The following is a 22,858-nucleotide window of genomic DNA, read 5'->3' as shown; positions in this document are numbered from 1 at the left end:
GGTGAACGTAACACACATTATATAAAGCAAAAGGCGCTATAGAAATGCAGACAATTTACCATTTACATATGCACAATCACACTCGCGAGGTCACACACACACACACACACACACACACACACACACACACACACACACACACACACACACACACACACACACACACACACACGTACAAAGACTCCCACACACCCACATGACCCTTGACTGTATAGCACTGCTTTGCAAATCTATAGAGAGATGAACCATACCATCTGTTCAATATTCTCTTTTCCAGAATAATAAGGCTTCTGAACAAAGAGTGATTCGTATTAATTTATATGCCCTATTGGTAGACCGAAGAGTGCCATGGAAGGCAATGTCCTTGGCATTTTGGAGAGGCAATAACAAGAACAACATCAAAGCAGGGCGATGACACATTCATGGAATCCTGTTTTTTACATCATTATAATACAGTAAGCTTTTCATAGATTTGACCTAACTTGCCCCCATCGGTCCACCCTGCACCTCTCACCTTGTTCAATCTTTGTGTGTTTGCTATACAGTATATTTGATGTCCCCTTTCTGTTGGAAGGGCGTGACAGGGTTTTTTATGTTAGCCTGGCATAGACCAAATCACACAAGCCTTTTCACCATACAGTACCTAAAAACTACATTTCATTATTGACTTAGGAATGCAACAAAAACAAAAACAAATCTCCATGAATTCAAGGCTTCATGGGGTGTGTAATTGATAGTAAATACTGTATTTATACTAATTTGTTGGTTGAACTACTACTTTAATGTAGACATGACAGTGTAGAGAAACAGGAAGCAGAGAGCAGGCAAGGGGGACGTCAGCAGCTAGAATCAAGTTGGAGATTTTATTCAATGCTAGTCTAACTAACCGGTCAACTCCCACTACACGGTCAATTACTTCCTGTCTACATTTACCATCTCTCTGTACAGTACATGGAGGAGATACTTTGCTTTATTAGAATTTATCTTCATTTGCAGGTCTTTTTTTGTTTCCTTCTGGTGAACATTTTCCTCCTTTTGTACTTTTCTGAGCAAAGGACATTGACTTATAACAGTCCTTTCAGATTATGAAGAGATGAGTCTGTCACCAAGGGTGGCTGAGGAGATAGAGAGGTGTATGGTCATGTCTAAAACCCCACATTTAAGAATAAAACATAAATCACACCGGTTTGAAGTGAGCAGTGCTGCTGCTGATAGACCCACATGACGTCACAGGATAGACCTGACGTCCCATCATTAATTTGTCCAATTAGAAAATGGACATACGGATACTTAATGAGTATTTAGTACACTGTCCACTTTAAATAGACATACGCACATGGTCATACACAATAAAGCCACACATTAGCACCACTCAAAAATAGCAGGTCTAGATATAATGAAGTTCGGTTTACATTATGTGTATTTTATATTTACCTTTTTCTTGTTCATTGTTATATCATTACATTTCAATATTTTCATATATTGAAGTTTAATTTATGCTTAATTAAAAAAAATAGATGCCAAGATATCATGGAACATCTCATGCCAAGACAACTTTTTTTATTTCGTTTTTTAAATATTTACTTTTTGGGGTTGGGATAAAAAGTAATGCCGGTGCTTGTGGAAGTAAACAGATATTTCTATTTACTGCATCACCATTTCACCAATCTTCTTTTTTTTTCGTTTTTTTTACCTCTGGGAGGAAAGCTTGTTTAAATGCCTAAATAACAGGAAATCAGGTTTGGCCACACCCCCTTTATGCTAAGTAAATACTGCAGGACACAGCAAGCAGCTTCCTGCTCAAAGACCTGCCCCTTAGGAGAGCTCCTATTCTACCGCTGACAGATTTTCATTGCAAATTGCAAATCTGTCTAGAGGGATTACCATTTCATTGACACGCCTGCACAGTAACAAACCGAGGAGCCTGAAATATAGAGCATCTGTCAGTTAACCAAATTGTGCAATAAAGTGGCAGGTGTTTGAACCTAATTATTTTATTATTTGATTGATCAGTATAATGCACGTGGATAAAACAGCTGATGGTTCCCCGTGGAAAAAAAGAAAGAAAGCGTAAGTGTGATCAAAAAACAGCTGTGACGGTCTTGTGAAGAGAAAGCAAAGACGGTACGGTGCCATCTGGACGGGTACAAAGCCCCGCCTCATTGTCTTATCCGTCCCCAGCTGTCAGACTGCCTTCATGATCAGCTGGACGTATCGACTTGCTGAATTAAACCTTTTTGTTTGTCTGTTTTTTTTTTTGGTAGCGGCAGCACGTGTGTAGGCCTACAGCAAATGTCACAGTGCTGCATTGCGTACAGCAGATTGTTAGCTAATACATTTACTAAAGTACTGTACTTAAGTACAATTTTGAGGTATATTTACTTCACTGGAGTATTATTTCCATTATTTTTACTTTACTCCACTACATCTCGGATCCAAATATTGTACTTTCACTCCATTGCATTTATTTGAAAACTTTAGTTACTACAGTAGTTACTTTGATACTTGGATTTTGATTATTATTACAAAACATACATTAACCACTTCAGCCTTGAAATAGCAGATCTTCACAACCTTGAAGATCTGCTATTTTCAAAGATTTGTATACATTTGAAAACTTGATATGGGACATATCAGAGTTATTTTTCCACCACTTCAGATAGTTAGCTTAAAGTTAGATTTTAACCAGAGCCTTCTAACTATGGACAGTTGCTTCATGGGGCCAGGTCTTCTACATCTATTGACGTAAAGTGACAAACTCGCGAACCAGGAAGTTTACAGAATGCATTGAAGTCTATGAGGGTTAAAGTGACAATGAACCACGTGACCATCGCTGTTTCTGACCCCGCAATGGCAGAACTCTCTGATTAGACGACTTTGATTTTAACCATCTCTCTCTCCCTCTCCCCCCGCCCCACAGGGTGAAGTTGAAAGAGGGGGTGACATTCCTGGGGGCTCGGCCCAGCAACCCCACCCAGTGGATAGTGAGCCAGGATGTGAGGAGCGAGGGCCACCGAGTGGTCACCCTCCACTGCCGCAGAAAGGAGGCCAGCCACGACCAGAGGTCAGCAGACCATCTACTCTAATCCATTCCATTATTTCTGAACATCCGCTATTTGAGCACCTTTCTTTTCAGTGTCTTTCAGAGTCTTATGTAGTGTGTACGCACTGATATACGATATATATATGATACCCTGTCGATATTTCTTCCTCAATGAAGTAACACTCTTGGCTAGAAATAATTAGAATTAGAACCAGGGCAGGAATTTTAGGGAGGCCATGAATGCCCCAGCTGACTGTACCACTTTCTCCTCTGTCTCTTTCTTGTCAATATGTAGACTAGACTAGACAGTAGACAACAGTGTCTTTTGTTGAGATTCTGAAATCTTAACTCCCGAGTCTCCATCTTTAAACCAATCCAGTGACTTTGATTGGTGCAGGAGTCAGGACTGAGCATGGATCAGATTGTAAATATCATCATTTATCTATTTCACTGCAGATTAGGTTATCATCCCAAACCCTTAAATTCAACAAATTCCTTCAATGGACAAAAATGTTGTCTTATTTGATGGCCTTCATGCCCTGTTATATTGACCTTTGTGCCCTCAAAAAATGGACAACACCAAAGGGCCCTGCCCCTGAAATACCAGGCCTGACTATAACTGCACACTGTCGATGTGCCAACTTGAGCCTTGTGCACAAGTAGGTGAGGTGTGCTCACCACTGGCATCACCACCAGCTTGTACATCTGCTATTTTTGAGCGGTACTAACCGCTCCTATGTCTGGCTTTGTGTGTAGCTCCCTATGTCAGTATGAGTGTCTATATGAGCACCACTCACTTCGCACAGGTGCAATTCTTATTTTTATCTTTAAAGTGTGAGAACTACTTATTTAGAAGGTATTTGTAGAATCGGCCTCAGGTCTCAATGGGGTAAAGTGACTTTGACCATTTTCTATCTGAAGTCCCATCTTTAAACCAATCTGATACATAAGGCAGTGATTGCCAGGATGTGAAGTAAAAGGTTTCCGTATTAACCAAGCTCAGATTGAGGGCCTTTCTGTGTTTTTTTCCCTCCTTGGATCAGAAATTAGCCTGAATAAATCAAACTTTCTAGTGACCAGTATACTTTGACGGATTAGACGGATTTGGGGGTCAGAGAGCTCTGCTTATTTTGGTCCTCAGCTATCATTCCACTTACAGTAATAGACTGGAATAGAAAAAATAATTAAGTGATCAGTGATTGCCACTACATCACCAGGATTTAAAAAGATACATCTGGAGTGGTTGCTTTGGCTGTTACTGCTGAGATGTAACAGCTGTGTTCTGTTAATTTCTGTCAGATTGTGTCTCCACAGCCCACATGTACAGTACAGTACTTTCATATGACTCATTCATAACTGGATCAATACATAGGCTACAACTACACAATGCACAGTCAACCCTGTGTTTAGGCTTTGGTTCTGACCCTCCATTCCCTTTTTGAGTCTAAGATATTTCCTCTTTTATAAAGTCTATGGTCTATGTAGACCAGTGGTTCTCAATCTTTTTTGGCTTGAGTACCCCCTTTCGCTGATTTTTTAATCCAAGTACCCCCTTTACCCGACAACAATATTTTCCCAACTGCAATTAAAACCAACAATGCTAGCGGTACACGATAACCCCCCTTTTCAGGAATATAACGTCACAAACAATTAAAAAGGGAGCGAGAGTTTGAACACTGTGATAACATTTCAGTCCAGTTTTCATGTCAATAACTTACATTCAAACAACATTCAAACACATACATACCATCTGGTACGTGGTACCATGTAATTCGGGCTGGCAACTACTGTATCAGGCTCACAACAAGTCTCTCCAAGTGTCATAATTAAACATAACAGTAAATGTTGTTTCTCCTTCTAATTCAATTGTAGTTAATTATTTAACTATGAATAATAGTATCATGATTTATACTTCTATTTTTCTTTTTGGGGGCATTATCTTGAGTATCCCCTACAGTACCTCCGCGTACCCCTAGGGGCACACGTACCCCCATTTGAGAAACACTGATGTAGACCATAATAACGGCACCCTAGTGGACTGTAATCATAGTTTTTCTGGGTGGCGATTTTTTTGTAAAGAACTGCAGGGTCATTATGTTATTTGTATGCCATACAACTGCCCAGGGGTGTCACACCAAATTATGGGCCCTGGGTACAAGGATTCACTGCGGGCTCCCCATGAATGTTCTTCATATGGGGAGGGGGTTTAACCCATTTAGACTGGGAACGCATTCTTTTGTGTTTTAACTATTGAAAAATAGCAGATATTGAACTATTGAACTATTGAGCTATTGAAAAATAGCAGATATGCTGCGAGCTTGTAGATCTGCTATTTTTTTTAAATTGTGAAATATTTGAATATTTCAAATCCGTCTAAGGTTTTTTGAAAAACCTATGTTTCTATGTCAGTGGTATATCTGCTTTTTTTCTGCTTCTCAATAGCTAAAGTATAAAATAATTAAGGCCCCTCCACCTTGGGCCCTAGTAACTCAGTCCCACTCCCCCCCTTGTGACGCCCCTGCAACTGCCTATAGGGGCCACTTGGTACACAGCAGGCACTCCTTGGAGACATACAGTAGTCTAGAGCACAATTTGACTGTCAATCATTTCTATGAAGTATGATTTCTTTTAGCCGTGACAGTGTGGTGGTTATTCTTTTCACCTTGTGAGTCTGCATGCGTGGTGTTTACTTCATACTGCATGTCTGCAGGAAGATTTATCTTCACAACCGTGCAAGATGCAGTCACAAAACTTTACAGTTGTGTAGATCATGATGAAGGCCGAGTTTGAAGAAGGTTGTGGTCCAAGCAAGTGCACCATAAGCAGGCATTAGGGCTGTCACAATTAATTACATAATCGTCTAATCACGATTATTTGACATAATCGCGATTGTTTTTCATAATCGTTTCCATGTTGAAAAATGTTCATGTATTTTTTTAAAGTAAAAAAAAAGTGGAAATAGCAGATCTACAAGCTCACAACGCGTGGCATCGCGGCGCGTTGTGAGCTTGTAGATCGGCTATTTCCACTATCAATGTTCTTTTATATATATTCTTTATATTTTATATATAGTATAAAACTGACAAATATGTCAGTAATTTATTTGTATATTTAGGTTGTATCTCTACCATTGTGAACCAAAAAAGCCAAACAGAAATGTAATTGTCGATGACAAAACAAACTAGAAGCAGTGCTCTTCCGAGCACAGGTCTCCACCAGGCCACACAAATCGGCCTGTTATAGCGCCACCATGAGGCTGATTTGAAAAATGTGGGGCAGAGGTTCTGAATTGGCATCCAGGGAGTGTGTGTGCTAATTTTGGCAGCGACCGGGCCAACGGCGCCGGAGATTAGATGCTCACAAACTGCGAGGACGCACGGACGGACGCACGCACGGACGGACGGACGGACGGACGGACGGACGGACGGACGGAGGGGAAAACATACTCTCCCTCAGCCTTCGGCTGGTGGAGACAATAAATCGTTAATCGCAACTATTTGAGTGACAATTAATCGTCATGTAAAATGTCATAATCGTGACAGCCCTAGCAGGCGATAGATACTGGTTAGCCAATACCATTCATTTCCATCAGTATTGCTACAACATGCTAATAACATGCTTCCCGGTATTTCTCAGTAACCGTAATACTGATTAAAAAGGGGTACTCTACTATTTGACCAGTACCTTATCAGAGGGACCCTCTGATGACCTTCAGCAATCTTCAAGCTGCAAGTTAATGTAACATTATAAATATGTTTCAAACTTCAGTATGAATGAACTTTATTACTGCTACAGAGTTAAGTGATAATTTAGTTTGTAATTTTTCATTAATACACATTAAATGCTTATGCAGTTGATAACCATCTAATGTAACATGCTTTAGTATTATTTAATGGTCAGTTACAACTAGATTTCAGATTTTAGATTTGTGAACCATGATGTAAAGTGTTACTTCTAACACTTAGGGAGGTATACGACGGTGTCTCAGTTTAAACCGAAGCCTTGCTTTGGGCAATTTAGCTTAAAGACCTATAATAATATTGAAGTACTAGTCGACAAGGGAGCTTGAGGGGACTGCCTAAATTATGCAACACTTCATTGTGTTTAATTCTTGACCTTTAAAACACACCATCCCCAGGGATATGTCATTCTGTGTATATAATCCTGTCGGCACTGAGGAGCTGACAACACAAACAACATAAAAGGGATCGTTCAACAGACAGAGCAGCATGAGCGGCATCGCTTGGCAGCTGACTGCTCCCTCCCTCTGCAGCCATTCCTCCCCCTGATGTGGGTTTATTGTCAGGGGTGTCACAAGGGGAGGGGGGAAAGTGGGACTGAGTTACCAGGGCCCAAGGTGCAGGGCCTTCATTATTTTATGCTTTAACTACTGAAAAATAGCAGATAGTCACTGCTGTGCTGCGAGCTTGAAGATCTGCTATTTTTGAAGTCGTGAAAATGTGTGCAAATCTTTGAATATATGTATTTTTAAGCGAACATTTATAACTCAAATTTTGCTTCTGGGGGGTCCCTGGAACTAAATATTTTGAGATAGAGGTCCGTGGCCAAATTTTGGGTGTCCTTCACTTGAAAAGGTTTGAGCACCACTGACATGGAAACATAGGTTTTTCAAAAAACCTTTGAAAGATTTGAAATAAAGTTTTTTTTCACGATCTTTTAAAAATCGCAGATCTACACTGTGAGCTTGTATATCTGCTATTTTTCAATAGTTAAAGCAGAAAATGTGAGTGAATCCTTGTACCCAGGGCCCAGAATTTGGTGTGACACCCCTGATTATTGTCCCCGTTCTGTCTCATAACTTTACCCTCTCTCACATGTAGCGTATGATGTATCCAAGGGCTACGATATCAGCTTTTACCAGTGGTGGTAAAAGTATCAAATTAAATATCAATACCGCAATGTAGAAATACTCTGTTATAAATAAAGTCCAGAATTCAAAATGTACTTAAAAGTACAAAAGTCTTGGCATCAAAATATACTTAAAGTACCAAAAGCATAATTAACAATTACACAGAATATCCTATTTCCCAGGTTTCAAATTCAAATCTTTTGAAAACAGATGATCTACAAGCTCATTTGGTGTTCCATCAGCCAAAGTATGTAGGGCTGAATAATGGTTAATGTAGGTTTTGTATAATCCAAATCTACAAAGTAACTAGTAATTAATGTTTTCTAATAACTGTAGTGTAGTACAATATTTGACACTGAGATGTAGTGGAATAAAAGTATAACAAATTGGAAAAACTCTAGTAAAGTAAAAGTACCTCAAATTGTACTTAATCCATTCAGAACGGGTACACTGTATTGTGTATCATTATTTTATGCTTTAACTATTGAAAAATAAAAGATATACAAGCTCACAGCGTGGCACCGAGTGCCGCGCTGCGAGCTTGTAGATCTACTATTTTTGAAAAATCGTGAAAATTAGAATTTTGACCCGATTCTATAAGTGTCTTTTGAATCCTTCTAAGATTTTTTGAAAAACGTATGTTTCTGTGTCAGCAATCTCGTCAAAGAAAAGGTCCTTTTCACTTAATCCTTCTAAGATTTTTTGAAAAACGTATGTTTCTGTGTCAGCAATCTCGTCAAAGAAAAGTTAGTCTGTTCTTGAGAGACTACCGTGTCAGTGGTTCTCAAACCTTTTCATGTGAAGGACCCCCAAAATGACATGTATTTGGCCACGGACCCCCATCTCAAAATATTCAGTTCCAGGGACCACCCAGAAGCAAAATTTGAGTTACAAACGTTCGCTTTGAAAATACATAGTCAAAGATTTGCACACATTTTCACGACTTTTTCAAAAATAGCAGATCTACAAGCTCGCAGCGCGGCACTCGGTGCCGCACTGTGAGCTTGTATATCTGCTATTTTTCACTGGTTAAAGCATTCAATAATCCTAGGCCTACATTTAAGTAAAGCACTTAGGTAAATGTACTTAGCTACTTTCCACCACTGTTTTTTACTGGCGGACGTCAATACCATTGCGTGTTTGGTCTGCTATACTGTAGATCAGTGTTGTTGTGGGAGTTGCTTTCAAATAATAGAATTGCCTTCACTTTTAACGCTTCCAGTGCCAGCCCCTAGAGGGCACCAAAGAATGCCAGACTTTCTCCCATAGGGGACTGCATTAGCATCCGGGGGCTCACGTTGCAGTGACGCGCGTGCTCACGTTCGTGCACGTCATGGAAAGGTCCCGGATGATAATGCTAACAGAATAGCTATTCCCATTTTGTCATTTTAAAGATCATTTTTCGGCGATTTCGCCGTAAATAAACCTCGCGCCACATCCCTAAAAACACAATCCAGAGATATGGGCCTCCAAAGATGTGGTTTTTCATTGGATTCGGCGGCGATTCGCGGCTACGTTCGCGGCTCACGGCCGGCATGGCTTCCCCAGGATTTGGACCACTGGATTTTAAATTTAGGCTCAGGCATCAGAAGGCCTCGGATCATTTTATTCATTTCATTAAAAATCCCGAACATGTTCGGGATAGGCACACTGGACTACGTTCCGGAAGCGGCGCTGAACATTCGGTGAACATTGGGGGTCTCAAAAATGTATTTTAAACCATTTTTAATGGAATATATCGTCGGACCATGTAAAATGGCTAGCTGGCTAGCGTAGGACGAGCCAGGACCACCCACGGCTCTACAAGCAGCTCAGGGTAAGTCAATTAATAAAAAAAAAATTGTTTTGGATTGAACATATCCCGAACATGTTCGGGATAGGCACAGAATGAGTTAACATGTATTGCTGACACCCCAAGTAAGCACAGCATTAAATGTAAAATAAATAAATAAGTGAATAAATAATCATTTTCATCATCGTTTTATTGGTATTAAAATTATATTTTGGCAGCCTAAACAACTCTCTATCGGTGCAGGGTATTCCGTATATTTAGAAAAAGCCAATAAAAGTATAAAAGCTGTATGGTAGACAAAATGAGTGCATTAGTAATTAGTGCACATAAAAGAATACATTACAAACGTCTAAAAACTATAAATAAAGAGCAGAGTTCCTGAAGGTAATGCCTTACTTCACATAGTAACTGTAATCGCATCAGCCAATATGTAAAAGAAACGCATAAAACTGCTTTGTACTGTAACGCAAATACCTGGAACGCGCCTGAGTCACGTTAGATTTTAACCACTTTAACCATTATTTTATGCTTTAACTTTAGAAAATAGCAGATATACAAGCTCACAGCGCGGCACCGAGTGCCGCGCTGCGAGCTTGTAGATCTGCTATTTTTGAAAAATCGTGAAAATGAGTGCAAGTCTTTGAGTATATTTGACCCGATCTTTGACCGACTTCCAAATCCTTCTTCTAAATCATGCTGTTCTCAAACTTTTTCATGTCAAGGACCCCCAAAATTACATGTATTTGGCCATGGACCCCCATCTCCCCAAAATATGTTGTTCCAGGGACCACCCAGAAGCAAATATTAAAGTTACAAATGTTAGCTTTTAAGTAGATATATTCAAAGAGACAAAAATAGCAGATCTACAAGCTCGCAGCGCGGCACTCGGTGCCGCGCTGTGAGCTTGTATATCTGCTATTTTTCAGTAGTTAAAGCAGTCAATAATCCTAGGCCTAAATGGGTTAACTGTCAAAGTCACTGCACCTCACGGAGAAAGATCCAAGAAAGACCTCTCTAGTCCACCTTATTTCCTCTTTCCCCTCCGTCTGTTATATTGGCAGGACAAACTTGATTATCCATGTTATTACCTACTGTACTGTGTGTGCTGACACCCATAACTTTGGACTTGATGTGATGTATGCACTGCAAGGACCACTGGGTCACTGTTGCTGTTGGTGTTGCTTACAGTATCTGCTCTTAAAAGGAAACGATCCAGAATTGATTCGGCCATCATGATTTTATTGCCCACATTGTTATGTATAGATGTTGTTGAAATACTTTTTTATGCCCCCTATGTTATAAAATACGCAAGGTACCGTGATTGCTGGACTACAAGCCGCACCTGAATATAAGCCACACCAGCTAGATTTAGAACAAAAAACAAATGTTTACATATATAAGCCGCACCTGACTATAATCCTGCTTCCTGCTAGAGCGCCCCTGGTGGTCGTTAGCTGTAAACGTCTATGTATAAATCCTTGTTAAAGACCATTGTAAAACTAACTAACTGGCCGTTAGATGTAAAAATCTCTATAAAGCCGCACCATTGTATAAGCCGCAGGGTTCAAAACTTGGGAAAAAAGCTGCAGCTTATAGTCCGGCAATTACGGTAAGTGAAACGCCTCCCGTCACTCACCTTTAAAAAACACCCACGGCACAGTACAGCTGAGGTCAATGCTTATTCGATGAAAAGGATTTATTGAACTCGTGCTAATGGCTTAATTATCAGTGATTTTGCTCTGAGCTACCTTTAATGAGGGAATGGCCCTAAACCTGCTGGTGCATTGTAGCCTTCTCCACACTAAAGTTTGCGTTACAACTAAATGTGTCCTCAATTTTGAAAAGTGTGATATAAGGATGAATCTGGATTTTTAATGTGCTTGAAACCAGGAAACTTTCATCTCCCATCGACTCAATCGCTGACATTACTAAAATCTATCAACACTACCTCTCTAAATGTCTCAAAGTGGAAAATCGTGCCCTTCCTTTGACAAATTGAGCTTTTATAGTGATTTCTCTGACACGCCGTGACAGTATGTCAAAGAAATCAGTCTAAGCCCCTCCAGAAATGTGGAACTGTTAACGAAGCATAACGTTACACCTTGGTATTGGCTGAAGTGCACTCTGGTAGATTGAAAAGTTCACTCGGGCTGCCATTTTAAAAAGCGAGCCCATTTAAAACAACGGTGGGCTTGCTTCCTCAGCATGTCATAACCCAGCCTTGAGTGGAGGTCTTCGTAAAAGTGCCATGTCTGGGTCTTGGTAGTTCATTAAGACTGTCTGCCGTCAGATGGATGTCCCCGGTGCGGCACCACTTCATTAATCCTCGCGCCACACTGGGCCCCGCGGAGGGGACAGGCAATGGCTCAATTAGAACCACTGGTGGAAAGTAACCAAGTACATTTCTCTCAAGTTCTGTACTTGAGTACAGTGTTCAGGTACTGTACTTTTGTTTTTTGCCACCCTTTTTTTTTTACTTTACTTGAGTATTTAACATTTTCATTATTAGTACTTATACTCCTCTACCTCTGAGAGAAATGTTTTACTTTTTTCTCTACCAGTATTATTACTATTATCAGGCCTACTAGTTCTTTTTTACTTAACTTTAACTTTAGTTACAAGTTACTTTGCAGATTTAGATTCCTATTACAAAACATGCATTAATCAATGCAAAAATAGCTGATCTACAAGCTCAATGTTCTGCAAATCCCCTGAAAATCTACTGTCTTGCCAATGGCAGGACATGTGAAGTTTTGAAATGGCACATCTGTAGGCCTATATTTTGTTACATTTATACTTTTACTCAACTACAGTTTTACTTATATACTGCACAATGTTGTATTGCCACTTTTACTTAAGTAGAATACTTTCTCCTCCGCTGAGTAGAACCCCTCTCAGAACCAGGAGTTAGTGCTGAGCCACTTAATCTCTCTTGCTGTCACATGCACATGTTAACAGTCAAACCCTGAGTGTTAAAGGAGTAGTTCACCCCCAAAATGACTTTTTTTTCTATTGATTACTCATGGCTTGGAGACTTGAGTTCAATAATATATATATTTGTTTGTATTTGTCGCATTCCTAAGATGCATTTGATGACCCAAATGCATGGCCCTGGATGGGGACCCAAATTAGGCCCTGAATGGGGACCCAAATGCCTTTGTGTCAGAATCAATGGGGGGAAAATTTAGGGGTCAAGGGTCAAGTAAATTTACCCCCATTGAGAATCAATGGGGTAAATCTACTATAATCAATGTTTTGCCTTAGGAATGTGACAAATACAAAACAATATTATTGAACTCAAGTCTCCATGGCGTGACTAATCAATAGAAAAAAAGTCATTTTGGGGGTGAACTACTCCTTTAATTTTACCCCTAGAGTGTACAAATGCAAACAAACAGACCCATAACAGCAAGTTTGGTTGCGGCAGTGGCTCAGGGCTAGAGAAACCGTCATTAGAACACGGAGGGTTCCCAGTTCGATCCCGGGCTCCCCCAGAGTTATAGTGTCGAAGAGTCCTTGAGCAAGACTCTGAACCCCTAGTTGCTCCTGGTGAGCAGGTTGGTGCCTTGCATGGTTTCCTCTGCCATCGGTGTATGAATGTGTGTGTGAATGGGTGAATGTAATGCACAATCTCTGTAAAGTGCCTTGGATAAATGAACCATTTACCATTTTACCATTTACCACTCCCTTAGAGTTTTTACTGTAGACACACTTGCATGATCCAGCATACGCAAATAAATGTACAGTCAGATTGACATGCACTCAGACATGCATTTTTATAAATACATGCACGCATGCACACACTCAGGTGGACTTTGAAAACATTTGAGTACACAGTTGGCAGGCGGGGATGAGCGTTTGACATTTCTTCTTTAATTTCCGACATTTCGATTTAAAAACCCTTATCACCGGCCCGCTTCTCTGATTGTCTGAATTTAATCTGCCGAAGCTTTGGGGGGAGGAGGGGGAGGGGGGGGAGGGGGGGGGGGGGAGTCATTAAATGGAAAGCACATTCATGTCATGTTTAAATATCCATGACATTTCCACTGAAACTACTGTAGCTGCTTTGTGGATCTGCAGTCAGGGAGAAGTCAAAGCCCTAAAGGAAGGAGGGTTTTCCCCACCCATGATATTAACAAGTTTTAATGCTTTGTGCTAGGGCTGGGCAATTAACTGAACATATATTGAAAACAATATTTAGAACCAATAATCGACTTAATATTGCTCCTGTAGGTTAAAGATGCACTTTTGACCCACAAGGTGTCAAGCCTCCAGGAAGAAACCCCAAATACAAAGGGAATACATAATTGCTCATAACAACCACACCAGGGGGTCTAATGCAGTACTGTCAACCTCCTAGACACATGAAAACCAGAAAAAGTACAAAACTATGGCACCGCCTCTTTAATCGATCAATCAAGTAGAAGTTTCTTTAAATATATTTATATATTGTATATATCAACTAACACCACAAAATAATTTGTATAATTTCTTTTTACAATTGACCAAATCGATTAGTTTAACTTACCACCACTTAACCCTGTATTATACTTCGTTGTACAATGGTGGCGTAAAAGAAATTTCAACATTTCAGTACTACATTAAGGTTGGTTGTGTACAATGTTAAATTGAGAATGTTGTTTTTTTTAGGGTAGAATTTAGACAATAGCATTCTGGGAGGTAACTTTCAACATATTTTTACACCAAAAACATTACTTTAATTTTCTTTTTCTTCTTCTAATTTACTTTTTTTGTGATTTAAACGTGGCACTAATTGGGATGTAATTTTTTTCCTAAGCAGGATGTACGTTTTTTTGTGTGTACACGCCATTGAGTCTGACACTGCACGCTCAAATGCTGTATAATCTTATATAAATCAGGGCAGAAATAATGGAATGGCCCCAATTACATTAAGAGCAAAGAGGAACGTTAACTGGACAATGTTAATGATAACTGAATCAGCACTGCTCCCGGTGTGGCCTCCATTTACTGTAAACAACACTCTCAAGGGAGCTTCATTACCCATTTAGAACGGGTACACATTATGGTGTATCATTATTTTATGCTTTAACTATTGAAAAATAGCAGATATACAAGCTCACAGCGCGGCACCGAGTGCCGCGCTGCGAGCTTGTAGATCTGCCATTTTTGAAAAATCTTGAAAATTAGAATTTTGACCCGATTCTATAAGTGTCCTCTGAATCCTTCTAAGGTTTTTTTGAAAAACCTATGTTTCTGTGTCAGCAATCTGGCCAGCCATCGTCAAAGAAAAGGTCCTTTTCACTTAACTGGAGCTCAGTTAGTCTGTTCTTGAAAGACTACTATGTCAGTGGTTCTCAAACCTTTTCACGTGAAGGACCCCCAAAATGATATGTAATTGGCCACGGACCCCCATCTCAAAATATCTAGTTCCAGGGACCACCCAGAAGCAAAATTTGAGTTACAAACGTCCGCTTTGAAAATAGATATATTCAAAGATTTGCACACATTTTCACGACTTTTTCAAAAAATATCTGCTATTTTTCCACTGGTTAAAACATTCAATAATTCTAGGCCTAAATGGGTTAAGAGTTTATTCCAACATAGAATGGTGTCTTCTTCGTTCCGTTTTCCCTGCTTGTTTCTCACCAACAGAAGCATGATCAATGCTCCTGCATGACAGATAATGTCATTTCTCAATACTGATGTCTTTTTGTCAAGACGGGTGGAGCGCATGAATGTCTGTCCATTTATTAAATTGACAGTTATTATGGTATAATTTCAACATAATGGCGAAGAGATGGTATTTAACTCTCCCAACGCTTTGAACGTTCACGTTCGCCCCAATTCTCAAGGGACCTCCGCGCCAATACGGCGCTCGTTCGGTTCGTTCGTCTGATGACTGTAAGCTGATGAGGGGTCGCGCGGCCGTGTACTGTAAACACATTTTCCGCGGTGATGGTGTAAAAAATCCATTATGCGTTAACATCAACGGAGACCAATTCACTTCCTTGTTGATTTACTCTGGCTGTGAGGCTCTGTGGCCAGTGACTGGTCTGAATGTACGGCAACACATAACAGGCAAATTCACATTCATTCTCGCATGACGCCGCCCTCTGCTGCCTGGCAGACCAAAGTGCACTATTGCACAATCAAAAAAATAATAATAATAATTAAAAAAAAATGTCTATCTATCTACTATAATAACGTTGCAAAGGTAAGCCGCTTTTTGATGGCACCAGACCCAATAAATAAATAAATAATCTGGCAGTAGGAGAGTTAATAGCATGGCTCTGACTGTTTTTTTTTTGTTATGAGGATTGAGTCAGGGGTGTGGGTGGCGGCGTTGTACAGTAGTCTTTCTGGGGCGGCTAGCTGATTACTGCAATCTGCCCAGACTACATCTGCCGAGGCACGCTGCTCCATTCTTCCAATGCCAAGGAAACAATATGGGGCAGTAATGTCCCAATGAGGCTCATTGTACCCATTCTCAGTCCACCGATCAGGGGGTATAATAACACTCATCAGAGCAGAGATCAAGTGATGGCCGGAGGCTTAGTCATCAAGGTAACTTAATGTGTCAAAGTCAAAGAAACTGTTCGAGGCACACTTTATTTTTGAAAAGGCTTTATATGTGTGACACATGGACCTACAGCAAGGGTCTTCAGCAGGGGGTCCGGGACCCCTAGGGGGTCCTCAGAGTTACGACAGGGGGTCCTCCAAATCTGTGTGTGATAGAAACTTTTTTTCTCCTTTTTTATTGCGACCGAAGGTCGCATATACTCTGAAGAATCGTGTCGCTTGAGTGTCCTTCCTTCCTTCCTTCCTTCCTTCCTTCCGTATCCTCGTGACCGTCCTTCCGTATCCTCTGTGATGTCAGTGTGATGTCAGCGAGTTGTGACATCACTTCCTGTACAGGGCGGCTACACGAAATGTGGATAACACTATATATGGAGATAGTCCAGTCCATCATGTCATATGGGACTACCGTCATAGAAAGTAGCCATTGTTAGGCCGGAGTCATTGGCTGTCTAAACATGGAGATGTGGATAACACTATATATGGAGATAGTCTAGTCCAATATGTCATATGGGACTACCGTCATAGACAGTAGCCATTGTTAATCCGGAGTCAATGGCTGACTGTCTGTACAGGAAGTGATGTCACATGACATACTTTTTATGCCCATATATGAGTCCTAACATGGAGATGTGGATAACACTATATATGGAGATAGTCTAGTCCAATATGTCATATGGAACTACCGTCATAGACAGTAGCCATTGTTAGGCCGGAGTCAATGGCTGTGTCTATGACGGTAGTTCCATATGACATTAGCCATTGTTAGGCCGGAGTCAATGGCTGTGTCTATGACGGTAGTTCCATATGACATATTGGACTAGACTATCTCCATATATAGTGTTCTCCACATTTCCATGTTTAGGCCCCATCGCTCACACCCTCGATGGGGTTGGCGATAGGGCCTTTCTGTGTGGAGTTTGCATGTTTCCCCGTGTCTCCTAGGGTTGATACCCTCACAAAAACATGAACAAACTCCCCCCAGAATCATAACAACTAGAATCGTCAGAGAAACACTGTGGTTGGCCAGATAGTCAAGAATTGGCGCGACCTCGCCCTTTAGGGCGAGGTCGCATGTCACCCTGAGGTGTCTTACTAGTTATTGCGACCAAAGGTCGCATATACTCTGAAGAATCGTGTCGCTTGAGTGTCCTTCCTTCCTTCCTTCCTTCCTTCCTTCCGTATCCTCGTGACCGTCCTTCCGTATCCTCTGTGATGTCAGTGTGATGTCAGCGAGTTGTGACATCACTTCCTGTACAGGGCGGCTACACGAAATGTGGATAACACTATATATGGAGATAGTCCAGTCCATCATGTCATATGGGACTACCGTCATAGAAAGTAGCCATTGTTAGGCCGGAGTCATTGGCTGTCTAAACATGGAGATGTGGATAACACTATATATGGAGATAGTCTAGTCCAATATGTCATATGGGACTACCGTCATAGACAGTAGCCATTGTTAATCCGGAGTCAATGGCTGACTGTCTGTACAGGAAGTGATGTCACATGACATACTTTTTATGCCCATATATGAGTCCTAACATGGAGATGTGGATAACACTATATATGGAGATAGTCTAGTCCAATATGTCATATGGAACTACCGTCATAGACACAGCCATTGACTCCGGCCTAACAATGGCTACTGTCTATGACGGTAGTCCCATTATGACATGATGGACTGGACTATCTCCATATATAGTGTTCCCCACATTTCCATGTTTAGGCCCCATCGCTCACACCCTCGATGGGGTTGGCGATAGGGCCTTTCTGTGTGGAGTTTGCATGTTTCCCTGTGTCTCCTAGGGTTGATACCCTCACAAAAACATGAACAAACTCCCCCCAGAATGATAACAACTAGAATCGTCAGAGAAACACTGTGGTTGGCCAGATAGTCAAGAATTGGCGCGACCTCGCCCTTTAGGGCGAGGTCGCATGTCACCCTGAGGTGTCTTACTAGTATTAAACACTTGAATCCTAGCGTCCATATCCTGAGAACTTTAGACAAAAATTGCAGATCTACAAGCTCACAACGCCTCGCAGCACGAGGCGTTGTTTGGCGTAGAGGGGAAAAAGAGCAGACTAAGTACAGAGTGAAGGGTCAAGTTAAGTATTGACGGTTCAAGTGGTTAAATACGATCTGAAAACACAAATTGACATGAATCCAAAATACAATGATGACTAAAGGGGGTCCTTGGCCTGAAAACGTTGAAGACCTCTGACATACAGGATTGCGTTGTATAATAGTTGATATTCTGCCAAATCATAGCTTAGGCCTTCATCAGAATTCATTTTTGGCCTGGGACATGTGGGGTGGGCTGGTTCTCATCGTGCAGCAGACAGATTGAGGTTTGCATGCGGCCGAGCGGGTTCATGTGTTTCACATTTATATAAATGTTTCTGAGGGAATATCCTCTTGTTAATCCTTTAGGATTAGAAACCGTGTGCCAGTGTGTGGTGCACGGCATTACTACTTTTATTTTGGTTAAAACACACAGCAATGCATTAATCTTTAAGCTCCAAAGGGTTACCTGATTAAAATGTAGGCCACATACTGTAAGCACATTTCCCCCCTGTTTCCAAACTTTCTTTTCAGTCTATCATCAATTTCATGCTTCATTCCAAAGGGATGTTGAATGGTGAGCATTTTGTCAATCTGTTTTCAATTTCATGCTTTGTTTAAAGCATGTTTAGAGGACATTTAGGCTTCAAATAACAAACTATTAGTTTTCTACGTACTCTGTATATAAAGTTGTCTGTACTATGCCTTCACATTGCATAGCCGATTTCTTGTCAATCCAATGTTTTCTTAAACATACTTTAGTGTACTAATCTATTGTTAAATCGACATTTAACAAGATACAGTACTAAGCAATCTAGGTGATCACTTATCACCTATTTTCATTACAGTGTTCTTTTTTATGATTATAGTCACATTCCATGTGCAATCAGATAAGTGCAATCTTCTCCTTGCTAATGTGCACATTCGTATAAAGGGTTTACCTGACAAGAATAACGCTAGGACAGGATCAGCCAAACTCCTGCCTGCCTCAAGATCTTCCACCAATTGATGGGAACTGTGCATGAAACAAAGGGGCACAAATAAACAGCATGGTTGCTATACTGCGAGCCTGCATGCATTTATTTCTCACGCTGCCTCCAAACAGATGTATGCCTGCATTCCTTACCGGGATGTTTTCTGAAAGTACAAACACAATTTCCTTTAAGCGGGTCCTGCAGCGAGAGCAAGATTGTTGTTTGGGAAGATGGACTTGACTGAAATGAGTAAGCGTTAGCTGCAGGTACTCAGGGGCGTCACACCAAATTCTGGGCCCTGGGTACAAGGATTCACTGCGGGGCCCCTGTGCTTTAACTATTGAAAAATAGCAGATATACAAGCTCACAGCGCGGCACCGAGTGCCGCGCTGCGAGCTTGTAGATCTGCTATTTTTGGAAAATCGTGAAAATGTGTGCAAGAAACCTATGTCAAGGACCCCCAAGATGATATGTATTTGGCCACGGACCCCGATCTCAAAATATTTAGTGCCAGGGACCCCCAGAAGCCAAATTTGAGTTAGAAATGTTCGCTTGAAAAATACATAATATTCTAAGACTTTCACACATTTTCACAACTTTTCAAAAATAGCAGATCTACAAGCTCGCAGCGCGGCACTCGGTGCCGCGCTGTGAGCTTGTATATCTGCTATTTTTCAATAGATAAAGTTACTAGGGCCCCTCCACCTTGGGCCCCAGTAACTCAGTCCCACTTTCCTACCCCTTGTGACGCCCCTGCAGGTACTACTCAGCTTGGGGGAAACAAAGGGGGCCGAGATGTCTACACGCGTTTGTCTGGAGGCAGTCTGACAGACTTACATTGTCTCTCATCCAGTTGTATTGGATGTGTCATCGCACATTGTCTTCTGAGCTTTCAAGTTCACAGTTCCCTTTATGTTCCCTCACCTGCTTCCGCTTGCACCTCAGTAGCGCATTGTTGCTGATGAAATATAAAAGAGTTTTATGAATGATACCCCCCACCACCACACACACACACACAGGGACGTGCTGGTCATTGGGAAAATCGGGACAACTCCCGAACGGCCGGTTCATTCCTGGCCGGTCCAGGCCGGCCATTAGGAAAAAAATACAAATAAAACGAAATATAACTCATGTAATTGGCCCACTGGCTTGTCACTTGGCATGATCTGAAATGTCAAATCATTGAGTAGCAGCAGTGCTATAGAGAGAGATCTCTTTCTATAGCGCGCAATGAGGGCCTCTCCAACTCTTTTTCCCGGGCTGAATCAGGGGCCCAGCACGTCCCTGCACGCGCACACACACACACACACACACACACACACACACACACACACACACACACACACACACACACACACACACACACACACACACACACACACACACACACACACACACACACGTCTTTCTTTTTCACCATGTTTTACTAAAACTGCCATGCAGGATATTGTATTCTTAAATTATTGCGAAAAAAAAAAAAGGTTGACCTTCATTTGATTCCAATTAACCCCAATTCGGCCTGGCCTTCGAGACGATTGGCTTTTTGTACTGTAGCCTATTTTAATTTAAAGAGATGTCTGGTGGTCTGGCTCTAACATTGTCTCATTTCTTTAACCTGGCCACGGTGGGGACATTTAAATGAACCCATTAAAACCCATTTAGGCCTAGAATTTTAACCAGTGAAAAATAGCAGATATACAAGCTCACAGCGCGGCACCGAGTACCGAGTATTTTGAGATGGGGGTCCGTGGCCAAATACATATCATTTTAGAGGTCCTTCACATGAAAAAGTGTGAGAACCACTGACGTAGTAGTCTCTCAAGAAGGACCTTTTCTTTGACGATGGCTAGCCAGATTGCTGACATGGAAACATAGGTTTTTCAAAAAATCTTAGAAGGATTCAAAAGACACTTATAGAATCGGGTCAAAATTCTAATTTTCACGATTTTTCAAAAATAGCAGATCTACAAGCTCGCAGCGCGGCACTCGGTGCCGCGCTGTGAGCTTGTATATCTGCTATTTTTCAATAGTTAAATCATAAAATAATGATACACAAAATGTGTACCCGTTCTAAATGGGTTAAGAAAGGGCCTGGGAGGCTTTGAGAGAAGGTGTTGAAACGCAACACTGTTAGGGAAAATGCAAGTTGTGGCAAATTGTGTGGAGAGAAAAAGTATTTTTCTCCTGCTGAGAGTTGGGGACATGGAAGCACTCGGCACACGGGACACAAAGCGAGCGGCTTTCTCCACAGTCAAAGGCTTGCAGAATCAATCAGCTTGACGGGAAACAGAGAAAGAATAGAGAAACAGGTAGGGAGTGATTTCCAATGAAAAGGGAGCAGAGGGGAGTCACAGCTTCGAGTCTACAATACAGTGACAAGCCAGGTTTGGGAATCCTCTGTACTCTAGAGTTCTTACTCCAACCTAAATGCGTTGAAAACTAAGGTGCTGTGCTTACTGATAGCCCCAGTAGGTCCAGACCTCCCAGCTTGTATTCACAAGTACCCCTCTTGGTCTGGGTTTGAATCCTATCAGAACAGTGTCTGCTTTCCCTCGATTCTCCTGTGGGTGTGTTTGTAAAAATGCTATGAGAATCCAGAATCTGCTCTGATAGTTTAGAGCGCTCTGGTGTTGATGCCATAGAGTGCTCCAATACAGTGGTTCTCAACCTTTTCAGGCCGTGACCCCTAAAATAATTATATTTTAACTGGGGACCCCCTCACCCTGACGAGCACTAAAGTTGAGTTGAGAGTTGAGTTGAAATTTTGTATAACATGGTTCTATTGTGAAAATAGCAGATCTACATGCTCACAACGCCTCGCATTGCAAGGCGTTGTGATCATGTAGATCTGCTATTTTCACCATTTCTGCCTCTAATATTTGACAATTTGGCCAATGTTTATTTTGTCAGTTTAGAGGTATTAAAAAGTCCTTAAATTGTCATGTTAGAAATGTGCAGATACACTCTATAAACTTAAACTTTATGTTGGTTTGTTTACTGTTGAATGAGAAAACAATCTTGCACATAAGTTAATCATCTGGGTACCCCCAAAATAATTCGGGGACCCACAGGTTAAACCACTGCTCTAATATACAAGTTAATTTACAAAAGGTCAGAGTACATACTCGTTAATAGTCCATAGTCCATAGCGATAGTGTCTGCATGCAGCGTGTATGTTGCCTAACAAGGAAGCAAATGCGTTCGGAGACAGGATAACAGGGGCGTGTTGTCCCGCCCCGTGTTTCCGGTCTCGGAACATCCGTATCCGGTTTCAGTGGATAGTGCGGCTCTATAGAGAAAAAATAATGGCGGATCGGCGATCACACTTTAATTGTTTTATAGCGATTAAAGCATATTGACAGCTCGTCATACTTGTCATAGGCAGTAAATGAGTTAAGTACAGTACTTGAGTAAATGTACTTAATTTCCACCACTGCTGTTAACCAGGTATTTACCTACACTGAGCTCAATGGGCCCCAAGAATGTACGGAGTACGGGAATTGGCAGTTTGAGCTATACAGTATGTTCACCTGGGTCCCCCGCACCCCACTGACAT

At 41.2% G+C, this 22,858-nt stretch overlaps 1 protein-coding gene across 1 annotated transcript in view; it reads left to right on the top strand.

The window, feature by feature from the left end:
- LOC308295993 (transmembrane protein 132C) overlaps positions 1-22,858 on the top strand; it is a gene marked incomplete at both ends in the record, with an annotated part of 290,553 nt that overhangs the window by 140,697 nt on the left and 126,998 nt on the right. The window contains one exon of the mRNA XM_080739101.1: positions 2,921-3,064. Within this exon, the coding sequence (XP_080595227.1) occupies positions 2,921-3,064 (144 nt within the window). The remainder of the gene's footprint in view (positions 1-2,920; positions 3,065-22,858) is intronic.

The sequence above is a fragment of the Nannobrachium achirus genome (genome assembly GCF_963921795.1).
Source record: "Nannobrachium achirus genome assembly, chromosome: 12".
NCBI lineage: Eukaryota > Metazoa > Chordata > Actinopteri > Myctophiformes > Myctophidae > Nannobrachium > Nannobrachium achirus.
Note: the sequence above shows the minus strand (reverse complement) of the source record. Positions and strands in the feature narration are given on the sequence as shown.